The following is a 12384-nucleotide window of genomic DNA, read 5'->3' as shown; positions in this document are numbered from 1 at the left end:
GACTGGATTCTGTAGCCGGGTCTGCAGAGGATGCATTCTGTTGGCCATGGTGGGCGGGCTTGTACGTGAGGAGCTGGACTCGAGGATGGGGGCTGTTTCAGCAATCAAGGAGGGTGACTGAAGGGAGAGTTCCAGTGGGCAAGTTGTCACCTCTCTGGTTATTTTCCTCCCATAAGAGTGTGAATTCTCCTTCAAGAAGAATGAGAAAATGGAGTTCCCCTTTGGGTCCGTGGAAACTACTAACTTCCGGCGGTTCACTCCGGAGTCGCTGGCAGAGATCGAGAAGCAAATTGCGGCCCATCGTGCCGCCAAGAAGGCCAAAGCTAAGCGTGGAGAGCGGAAGGGCCAGGATGAGAAGCCCAGGCCTCAGCTAGATTTGAAAGCCTGCAACCAGCTGCCCAGGTTCTATGGTGAGCTCCCCGCGGAACTGGTTGGGGAGCCCCTGGAGGACCTAGACCCGTTCTACAGCACACACCGGGTAAGAGCTGCCATTGGGAACATCTGTGCTCAGCTTTTGGCGAGCCGGCCTCAGTCCCACACAGCCCAGAAAGCCCTCACCCCCAGAGAAGTGGCTTTTTACTAAAGAATGGGCAGACAAAACCCTTCTCTCTGCACCTTTAAGGACTTGTGATGGGGACAAACTAAACCCAAACCCCCAAAGCAGACGGCTGCTGCAGAAAGGGCTTGGAAAGTTGCTTGTTCCCACAGGTGAGTCCTAGCCTAGGGCCTCTAGAGGTGGTGGCTCTCTTTGCAGATGAGAGCAGGGATTTTGAAGTCGAGAGAGGAATGCCCTAAGCCAGGAATCTCTAAAGTGTGGTCTTGGAGCCCCTGGAGTCTTCCAGTCTCTCACGGGTTATGAAGCCAAACTGTCTTGAAATAATAGTCAGCTATCATGACTTTCTTCCTTGGTCTTATGAGTGGTAACCAAGGGAGTAACATCAACAACAGCCACTGGAAGGTGTGCCTATGTGTTCCTGACTTTTAAAGTTTCTTAAGAACGTGGCATGTTGCTGGACAGTGGTGGAGCACGCCTTTAATCCCAACACTTGCGAGGCAGAGGCAAGCAGATCTCTGTGAGTTCAAGGCCAGGCTGGTCTATAAGAGCTAGTTCCAGGACAACTATGGCTGTTACTCAGGGAAACCCTGTCTTAAAAAAAACAAAAAAACAAAACAAAAAAAAACCAAAAACACACAAAAAAGAACATGGTATGTGAGCCTGGTGGGGGTGGCACACACCTTTAACCCCAGCACTCAGGAGGCAGAGACAGGCAGATCTCCGTGAGTTTGAGGCCAACCTAGACTACAGAGTGAGTTCTATGATGGCCGGGGTTACACAGAGAGGCTTTGTCTCAGAAAAAAATAAAAAGAATATGGCATATTCCTACTTTCCTGCCCTATTGCTGTAATAGAATACTCTGACATGAGCAATTTAGGGGAAAGACTTCCCTAAATTTTCCCTAAAGCTCCTCACCCCAGCTACCCTCCATCATGGTCACAAAGCCATGGCAGAGGGAGCTCGAGGGAGTTACATTGTGCCTGTAGTCTGAAGAGAAGAGCAATGCATGCATGCATGCTAGTACTTAGTTTGCTCTCTCTGCTCTCACACAGCCCAGGATTCTGCCTGCTGATGGTACCACCCACACTGATTGGGTCTTCCTGCCTTGACTAGCATGATAACCCCACCACATACATGCCAACAGGTGACTCTAATCTAGACCACCGCTCACTGAGACTCTGCCGAGGAATTCTAGATTGTGTCATCTTGACAATACTGGCCATTACAGGGTGTATACACACATGCAAACATGATATATACACATTTACATGTGTGTCTGGGGGGAGTCAGTGTTCCCAGACCCTTCCTCTTCCTCTTTTGGCTTCCTGGCACTGTGAGGTGGGTGTTTTTCCTCTGTGTAGACTTGCTACGTGATGAACTGTTTCACCCAAAGTGACAAGGTCAAGCAAGCATGGATGAAGAGACACCTCTGAAACTGTGCATGGAAACAAACCTTTCCTCCCTTTAGGTTTATTTCCCATGATGTTTTGTTACAGCTAGGGAACACTGACCACACACACACACACACACACACACACACACACACACACACACACTAAACTAGAGTCTTAAATCAAAAGAGCTGAGAGCTAAGAGTCTACAGTGATGCCCATGACCGTTTCCTCTCCTGTGCTGTATCTTAGGTGTTCTGTGCAGCCAACACATGGTAAGTCCATGCTTGGGAATGACAAGGAGCTGGAGCAAGCCATTGCAAATGCAGTTTGTAAACAGATAAGGCACTTGGCAATGTCTTTCTCCTTCCTCTCTCTCCCCGAGAACAGAGGAGGGACTGAGAGATGCTTTAGAGCAAGGTTCAGGCAGTGGAAAGCAGGGGGTTCACAGGACCAGGGTCCTCTAGACAGAAGCGAGTTAAATGTTGGGGTTGGGGAGATGGACTCAGTCAGTGACATGCTTGTTGAACAACCGTAGGGATCTAATTTGATTCCTAGGACACATGTTGGGGGGCTAAAGTAATCTCATCCCTGAGGAGGAAGCAGAAGCAGGTGGATCTCTGGGGCTTACTGGCTGACAAACCCCACCTCACAAGGCTCTTGAGAGATTCTGTCTCAAATATAAAAAGAGTGGAAGGGTCCCGAGGAGTGAATTTGAGGTTGACCCTTGCCCCCTCAACTCATGCATATGCGTGCGTACACACACACACACACACACACACACACACACACACACACACGCAATGAATTAAATGCAACTGAGCTCAGCCATCTGAGGTCAGAATTCTCTCCCGGGCGTGTGTACATCCAGCCCTTGAATCAGCAGCCTGTCCATGAAGCCTCCCAATGGGCTCTCCCCGGTACTCAGTCAACCCGTGGAGTGGGTGAGGATGTGGCTCCGCTCTCTTGCCCTCTCTAACTGTCTGCACCTCCACTAGATGGCCAATGGGTTTCGGTTCTTGAGCCTGAGAGGATGCCACCCAGGATCTGGCTTCTCACCGCAGTCTGCTTTTGCTTTTGTTCTAGACATTCATGGTGTTGAATAAAGGCAGGACCATTTCCAGGTTCAGTGCCACTTGGGCACTGTTTCTCTTCAGTCCCTTCAACCTGATCAGAAGAACCGCCATCAAGGTGTCCGTCCACTCGTATCCTTTGCACGTGTGCGCCTCTGTGCTTTAGACGCGGGCTCTGCCGGTGACGTCTGGCGTCTTCCTTAGAGCTTAGCAGCGGAGCTTCCCACCAACTGAATCCCGAGACCGCGGCGTCATCACACTGAGAGCATTGTTTGTGGGTTTTTTAATCTATCTTGTCTGTGTTGGGTGTATGTGTGCACACCTGTGTGCATAGCTGCCTGTAGAAGCCAGGAAAAGGCTTCCGTTCCCTCAAAGCTGGAGTTACAGACGTTTGTGAGCCAACTGATGTGGGTCCGGCCCTCTGATAGAACAGCAAGTGTTCTTAACCACTGAGCCATCTTGCCGGCCCCTGTGTGTGATCTTTGTGTTCTCAATGACTCCCCCCCACCCCAATAGTCTCCAGACAGAAGAAGTGCTCACACAGACCAGGGTCACTGCCAACTCACCTGGATACAGCTGTGGAAACACACCTTGAAATGTTTTTTCTTGCAAGGCTCAGCTGATAGTGTTTTCCTAACATGCATGAAGTCCTAAGTTCAATCCCCAGGACCATATAAACCATACATGATGGTGCGTGGCTATAATCCCAACATTCAGTATCAACCAGGATACTGGAGGATCCTAATTCCACTTCATTCTCAGCAACAGAATGACTATGATACCAGACTGAAATATATAAAACCACATCCAGCCCCAAATGTCCTCTTTTTTAAAAGAAATATTTTTATTTTATGTGCTGCATTGGTGTTTTGTGTGCATGTATGTGTGAGCATATCAGATTCCCTGGAACTAGAGTTACAGACAGTTCAGCTGCCGTGTGGGTGCTGGGGATTGAACCTGGGTCCTCTGGAAGAGCAGCCCGTGCTTTTAACCGCTGAACAAATGTCTCCAGCCCCACCAAATGTCTTCTTTATGAGGTGAGTTTTACCAATGCCCCAGGCCCAGCCTTACCATCAATCATGGCCTGCTTTTCCTATGTTGTGAGGTAATAAGATGTCAGGCTCTTTGGGACCAGAGGCACAGGCATGAGTCGCTACACTATCCTCTGCCATGCTGGGGAGATTGCTCATTACACAAAAAAGAAATGCCTCCCGGGCAGCAAAGAGAACCTGCCATGACAAGCTGAGCCCTGATCATCTTCCATGGGACCTCACCAATCATGAGGCGCTGCCGGTATCGTGAGTTACTCTCAGTGCCAGCAGGTTAAAGATACAGTTTGTCCAAGGATCCTGCCACAGAGAAACATAATCAAACATCTTAGTCCCCAGGTCTGCATTGCCTTGGCTGCTTTGGGGGGCACCAGATGCCACCTCCAGTTTTGTTTATGTTCTGTGTTCTTATTCAATCCAAGCCAAAGCAGTAAGACAAAGGAGGACTTGGCCTTGGCCTCCAGGCGTCTCTCAAACTGGCATTTCTCAATGACAGGAAGTTGGCTTCTAGGAAGTTCATGTTCAGAAGAGCCTTGACCTGTTGCGTGGCAGACAGTAGCCCCCTGAAGGGATTCTTTCTTCCTCTACCCCACCCCAGCCACTGTGGAGCAGTTTGGGAAGTTGCCAACGGTACCCGAGCTAGGAAGCCTGGCACAGAGCCAGCCACATGCTCACTCTGTAACTACCCTGCCTGACAATGCACAGCCCGTTTTCCCTTGCTGTGGTTATCTTTGTGGCTACCCAACAGGAGTTCTGCTTTCTGAATTGAATCTTAGAATTTTTAGATTCTTCAGAATACTTCATGATGATAGCAGGCCCCCAGTGGCTAACTACTTCCCAAGTGTCAACACTGTCACTGGCACAGAAGCCTTGATGAAGGTTTAGAACCCCATTTTACAGATAATGAAACCAACACACAGAGGCATCTGATAAACGTCCCGAGGTCACAGGTCCAGCCTGCGGCGTCTCTGGGGCAGGGTCTTCAGGGTAGAGGAAGACAGAAAGTGAATGGACACAGAGTAAGGTAATAATTCTCTCAGTGGGCCTTTTCTACTTGGGTAAAATGTTTCTTTTTTGAAAACACATCTGAATTCAACTTCTGGGCATTGAAGCAGCAAGACCCAGTTTTGCATCTGAAGGACCTCAGCGTGTTCCTCCTTTAGACAAGGAATGGGAAGTTGGGCTTTCTGTTCATTTCCCTTGGCCTTCAGTGCACGAGTGATCAGGTAACTGGTCACTGGAAACATCTCTTGCTTTCACCCATTTTATAGAGTGTTTTTTTTAATTGTTTGCAGGTTGGGGTTTGGCAACCTGAATTTTCTCCAGATTTTCTTCTGTTTAAAACTATATCAAGTCATATCATGATCGCTTATTCACTATATAAATTATATTGTTCTGCGTGAAACAAAGCAAGGGCTTTTACTTTTAAAATAGTAGTATCGGAGATTCAAGATTTTAAACATTCTTCCTTTAGCTAGCTCTGTCAGAGTTGCACTGTTCATCAAAACTGCTTCTTACTTTCTAAAGGAAGATCAAAACAGTGTCACGGAAATCTCAAATAAAGAGAAATAGTCAACGCACAAACCATCCTCCATGGATTACAGTTAAATTACGTTGAGATAAGTAAATAACAGATAATTAGAAATAAAATTTCTCTTAATAGCCAAGTGACAACACATGGTCTTTCGTCTTGAGATCTGACGAATGACTAATTCCCTGATGGTGTCACACTGGACAGAGGTCTGGTGAGGGGTCTCCCCCTCACAAAGTGTGCACAGATATACTTAATTTTAATAAGTTTGGTGACTACAGCCCCAAGATTCAATCAAAATTGTAATTCCAATCCCATTTTTGTGAATACCTTCACAGACATGCGATATCACGCAACTTGTAAGGATCTGCAGAACTGAGGATATAATTTAAATTTCCGTCCTGAGTTAAGTCTCCCCCATGTGAACATAATTCTTAGCCATCAATCAGCAGGAAAATGTGGTTTCATTGGTCTCTATTCAGACAGATGTCTTCCTAAGTAAATCTAGAATAAAAAATGTGAAAGCTGTTTACAGAAAACTAAGATGGGTTTAAATATTTCTACTTGAGCTGAAATGACCAGGGACGAATTCCATCCTTACCCTGTGGGTAACACTTCTCTCCAGACAGCGCTTTCTCCTTAGGAAGGGACTTAGGAGCTCCTCCAGTCCCGAGGCACTGTCTGCCCAGGAGAGGTCTGCTTTAGATTCTCCCTAACTCCGTTTATTTACTCCTGCGCACTCTTCTTCCTTTCAAGGCCGCCCTCCCCTTTGAGTATCCTTAGTCAAGGCTCCACTCCTCAGAGCCTCTCTCTGACTTGTAACATCTCATTCTCCTTGGAATATTCCTCCAGAGCCAGCATTTCACTTCCTGGGCCTGCTTTGGCCATCCCAACCCAGAATCCATGGCTTCAGTGTGGTTGAGCTCAGCTTAGGAAAGCAATCTAACTAAAGTGATTTTCATAAGCAGTAATAACCTCTACCTGGTAACTATGGTTACCGGGCGGCATGACACAGCATGATCCGAAAGGCTTTGAGGACTCACCATGCCGTTTGCTCAGATCCTCGCTGTAAGTGATGAAAGCTGCCCCGGGTTCAATATTCCACGCCCTCGTTATTGCTATCAGAACTGCTTTTACTATTCATAATAAAGACAGACTTCTCAGATGGGCAGGCACTCAGCACTCGTGAAAGCCGGTGTTAGCTGAGTCACGAGCTTCACGTCCGGCAGCAAGGCGACCCAAGGGGGCTGAGGGCAGATGGAGATTCCCACTTGTCCTTAACATGGCCCCACAGCTGGTTCTCCATATTCATTACCATCACAATTTTGTTCAACTGTGTATGCATGACCCAAAGCGATCTTCCGGAGAAAATCGAGTGAGTAAAATCGCCACCTCTCTTGCGCTTTCTCGCTGTCCTTGCTTTCTTAGCGGCCTCTGTTTGTTTGTTTGTCTCGCCAGTCTTTACCTTGATAAGTCTGAATTCTGTTGCCTACTTGACTTTGCAATGGTCAGGTTTCGTCGGCGTGCCTTTTTCCTAAGCACATGTATAGTTTTGAACTTCAGGACAGTGTAGATTAGTGGCTCTCAACCTTGACTCCACAGTGGAACATTATGGATGCCACTCAAAACTCTGTTGCCAAGAAGGTCTGTTGTCATTAGACTTCAATGCCCTGGGCAGATGAGTCCTCCCGGCTACACACACACACACACACACACACACACACATACACACACACACTCATGTATGCACGCATGCACACACACATGCACACACACACACACACACACACACACACACACACTCATGTATGCACGCATGCACACACACGCATGCACACACACATGCACACACATGAGCTAAGCATGCGAGAATGAGGTGCAGGGAAGGCCTACACTTGAAGAGGCGGAGCAAAAGAAAAAAGGACTATGAATAGCGGGTCTGGGATCTGTTCACAGAATGATCCATGGCTGAGGTGGGTAGGTATCCCAGCTCAGATGCTTCAAAAGGACTGCAGCATTTCTAGGTTGCCTGTGTCCCCGGTTGGTACATGAAACCTCTATTGCTTGAGAACAGAAGAGTTCTCTGAAAACAGATGTGGTACCACAGCTGGGAAGGTGTCCCTGCCCTTGCTCAAGCCTTCAGACGTAACAACAGGGTCTCTGAAAAGCTCTCTCTCTTCCCCCCTTACATTCTTGCTATCTTTAAAAGTAGCACATGCCACAATAAAAACGATGCCCCATCTCTGTTAGGAAAGGGAAAGAAATCGTGTAGCCATTTTAGCTGACTCTGGAAATGCCATTTGATAAAGTTCAGTTTCTGCTCATGATGTCAAAACTCTGAGAGAAGTCAAAACAGAAAGAAATGATCACACTCTGATAAAAAAAAAAGCATTAATTCTTCAAAAAGCAGTATCCTCCAAAAAGGGTTTTCATTTATCAGACGTAATTGCAAGCCTGGAAATCTCTCTCTTTGAGATGAAAGAAGGAAAATAGATATCAGAGACTTCTAGTCTCATCAGTTCAGCTTCATCGAGGGGGTTCTGGCCAGTGTAGTGTAGTAAGGCAAGAATAAGAAAAGCAAAGTACATGGGTAAGAAGACTGCCAAACATGTCACACTTTACAGAACATGATCCAGAGTACACAAAACATCCAGTGTTGCCTAGAGAATCTATTAAAGACAGAGGCTGGCCCAGCGGCTAAGATGATCAGAGTTGGATTCCCAGTCCTCACACGGGCAGCTCACAACTGCCCAGTCTGTGCTCATATGCACAAGTGCACACGCCCATGGAGGGCAGCGCCAGGGAACCCAACCCCCTCTTGTGGCCTTCAGGAGAACCTGAATTTATGTGCATTTGAACACACAGAAGATACACATAAATAATTAGTGAATTAGATCTTAGTCTACTAGAATTAATAAGACTGTACATCGAAATAGCTGTGTGTATTAATATACATCAACCAATTATGTATGTATGTATCAGCATTCTACAAGCTGGAAATAAAATAATTTTCAAATTATCATGTACACTGGTATTTTAAAATATCAAGCTTCTAGAAATAAAAATACCAAGGCATTGAGTAAATTACAGAAACAACCCTAGCAAATGGGGAGATAATGCTATGTTGTTAGACTGCAGGTCTCAATATTGAAGAACGTGCACAGATGAGTAATCAATGTAGTGTTATTCCCAATCAGTCTCAACAAGCATTTAGACTCTAAAGTGTACGTGGAAACACAAAGAGTAAATTATAGCCAAGACACTTTGGAGGAAGGAAAACAGGGGAGGAGCAATTGCCCCACTGGGGTCAAATTGGCTTCAAAGCCATTGCTGCGAGGCTCGCCAGACTGAAAGCAGAGCAGTGCATGCATGCGTGCATACTATGCACGTGTGTGTGTACATGTGTGTGTGCACATGTGTGTGTGCGTGCCGATATGAATTTGTGATGAAGGTGGCTCCACAGAACAGCAGGGAAGGTCCGTCTATGGTAAGAGTGTGAAGAGTTAGTTGACCCTAACATAATAAACTACATAGCTAACTGCACACCGAACCCCAGAGTCAGTTCCCGGTAGATTAGCCCCCAACTTTCCTTGTGAAATACAAAGGTATAAAACCTTTAGAAGGGAAACAAAGGCCAGAGGAAAACTTATATGACCTCAGGGGAGGAAAAGTTTTATTACAGATGATACAGGAAACACCAAGTAGGGAAAAGGACAGATGCCCTTTGGTAAACTAAGAACTTTTTTCAGGTAACTACTTGAGATTTATTTCATACATGTAGATGCATGCATATGTACACCCTAGTGTGGTGCCCACAGGAGCCAGAAGAGGACATAGGATCCCCTGGAGTTGCAGTAACAGATGTTGTGAGCTGCCTGATATGAGTGTTGGGAACTGAACCCAGGGTCGCTGTAAGAGCATCAAAGGCTTGTCACGGCTGAGCCATCTCTCCAGTCCCTGGAAGTCAGCTCTTAAGAGAACAAAGACACCAGTACCAGCGCGATTCTAAGGAACTCCCACCAGAGTTCTGAACCCTCTCCAAAACTCAAGACTTAAAAATATGGCAGTCCATGCATTTTGAGCAAGATAAAATTTGAACAGGCGAAATTCCAAGTGGTCTATTAACTCATGAAAATTCCTAAAAAAAATTTTTTATTGAGGAGGGCAAATTTAAAATTATTGAGGCGGGAGATGACTAGGCACTCATCACATAAGGAAAATGCTTGGACGGCCACCATTCCAAGTATCTATAAAGATGTGGAGTACTGGAAGCGGTTATGCTGGTGGTAGGGAGTGTTCAGATTTGGAGAACTTTTGATACCAGTGGCTGCTAATAAAGGGAAGGACGTGCACACGCTGTGCTCTTCTATTGCACTCAGGTGCCCACACTCATCCCAATTACTATCTGTGGGCACCGAAACCCAGCTTTGAGGAAGCAACGCAGAAATAACTCAAACATACGCAACTGTTCGGTGTATTAAATGTTTGCTATATTCTTAATTGGATAATTTATAGCAATGAATGTAGATGAACCATGAGTCCATATGAGAACAGGAATGAGTCCTGTGTTGATGGAGTTTCACTCCCACCTGGTCCTGCAGCCCTTCAGTCCCAAATAACACACAGACTAATATTAATTATAAACTGTTCGGCCTGTTGCTCAGGCTTATTACTAATTAGCTCTTATAACTTAAATTAACCCATAATTCTTATCTGTGTTTAACCACGTGACTTGGTACCTTTTCTCAGTGAGGCTTTCTCATCTTGCTTCCTCTGCATCTGGATGATTGTCTCTGCCTTTCCTTTTCCCAGAATTCTCCTAGTCTGGTTGCCCCACCTATACTTCCTGCCTGGCTACTGGCCAATCAGTATTTTATTAAACCAACATGAGCAACAAATCTTTACAGTGTACAAGAGCATTATCCCATAGCAGTCTTACGCACAGATTGTTGACCCAAACTAAAGGATTCTATTACTATGATTCCATTCACACAAAATGTGAAGGTCAGTAAGGCAATTTTACTTAGGAACTGACTTAGTCGACTTCCTCTTGCTATAACAAAGTGCCGGAGGCTTTAGTAATTTGCAAATCATATTTACCGACTAGTAGTTATGCAGAACAGGGAATCCAAGAGCATGGCGCCAGCACCTGCATGGCCTCTGGTAAGAGCCATTGGCAGCATTACAGTACAGTAAGAAATGGTAACCATAGGAGCCTAGTTTGGTCTCCTTGTAAAGCCACTGCGAAGGCCTCCTCCCATGACCTCATCTAATCCTAGCTCCCTCCCTAAGACCCACCTTGAAAATATACGAACTAGGAGCTGGTGACATGTCTTGGGGTTTAAAAGATACTCGCTGCCCAGCCCGACAAGAGTTAGTCCCTAGGATCCACACCGTGGAAGGTGAGAGCGGTCCACTGTATGCTGTCCTGTGACCTCCACTCAGTTACGACACGAGTGTACCCATGTGCATATATGGGTGCACACACACAAAAGATAATGAGTAAATAAGTAAGAAAGGGTTTAAAATATATGAGCTGGGCAGTTAAGTCTGCAAAATAGGTCTTGTTTTGTCTTGAGACGGGGTCTCATGAAGCCCAGGCTGGCTTTGAATTTGCTATGTACCTCAAGTTAGCCTTGAAGCCCTCATCCTCCTGGCAACACCCCTCAAACCTTGGGTCAGTGCTGGAATGGCAGGTTCTGTCACCACACCTGGTCAAAACACACATTTTTGAGGAGACACATTCAAACCCTAGCATAATAGGAGTTCAAAATAGAGATAATAACTGTGAAAATGCAAAATATGTGGAGAGGAGCCCCGAGACAGGAGAATGTTGTTGGATAGGGACTGCACATAGTCAAGACATTCCATTGGGGGCATGAACAGTCATACAGAATCTGTGCTCTGTCCCCAGATTCATAAGGTCGGAGCCCTGACCTCTTGTGTTACCATGTTGAAATGGGAGCCTTCAAGGAGAGGCTCAGTGAGGTCACCAGGGTTAGGGTTAGCGTAGCTACGGAACTTCTACACTCTACAAGGAAGAAAAACCCAATTGCTCTCCATGCCCTGGGAGGATACAGGAGAAGGCAGCCACCTACAGTGCAAGAAGGGGACCTTTTCCAGTCTTTCCCTTGTTCAGCCTTCCAGTCATGAGGAGATTAGCTTCTGTCATTGAAGTCATCCGGCCGACAGCATTGCCTTGCAGCTAGCCGGACTAGCGAAGCCTTCGCTTTCCAGGGACTACGTCACTGCCCACGTGGTAATGTTTGTTTGTGATGTGCATGTGTCCTGGTGAGACATTTTAAAAGCAACACAATTTATAAACCTGAAGTCTGAGCATAAACAAACCTGTAATCCCAACACTCAAGAGGCTGAGGCAGGAGGATGGTGATAAGTCCAAGGCAAGTTTGGTCTGCAGAGGGAGTTTCAGGCTAGCTTGGGTTAGAGTGGGATCCTGTCTCAAAACAAAATAGTAGCAATCATAATCATAATAATAATTCAAAAATAAATGAGTACTGCGTAAAATGGCAAACACTGAAAAATATAAACCAGAATATAATGCCTAAGAAACTTATGAGACTCATATTGTACATGGTTGAGATGATACTGCATTAGATTTTCTGCCCTTCAGGACTTGTAAGGCAAGTGTTTTCCTTCTCAATGTGAGTCATTCGGGAGTAACCTGGGGACTGTGGTTAAATACGGAAGACAGGCTGCATGTGCTTTACCCTCAAAATGCCAGTGCGGTGACAGCACCGGTATAAGCAGCACAAACATAAGAACA

General features: G+C 46.1%; 1 protein-coding gene across 5 annotated transcripts in view; it reads left to right on the top strand.

Moving 5' to 3' along the window:
• The first annotated feature begins 208 nt into the window (after window positions 1–208).
• The window catches only part of Scn10a (sodium voltage-gated channel alpha subunit 10), a 97048-nt gene continuing 84872 nt past the window's right edge, over window positions 209–12384 (top strand). For all 5 annotated transcript variants that reach the window (XM_026779226.1, XM_005348099.2, XM_005348098.2 and 2 more), the window contains exons 1-3: window positions 209–478; window positions 3034–3152; window positions 6895–6975. In XM_026779226.1, coding sequence (XP_026635027.1) covers window positions 209–478; window positions 3034–3152; window positions 6895–6975 — 470 coding nt within the window. The remainder of the gene's footprint in view (window positions 479–3033; window positions 3153–6894; window positions 6976–12384) is intronic.

Source organism: Microtus ochrogaster, chromosome 5 (assembly GCF_000317375.1).
Source record: "Microtus ochrogaster isolate Prairie Vole_2 chromosome 5, MicOch1.0, whole genome shotgun sequence".
In the NCBI taxonomy this organism is placed as follows: domain Eukaryota; kingdom Metazoa; phylum Chordata; class Mammalia; order Rodentia; family Cricetidae; genus Microtus; species Microtus ochrogaster.
This window is presented reverse-complemented; position numbering and strand designations above follow the sequence as displayed.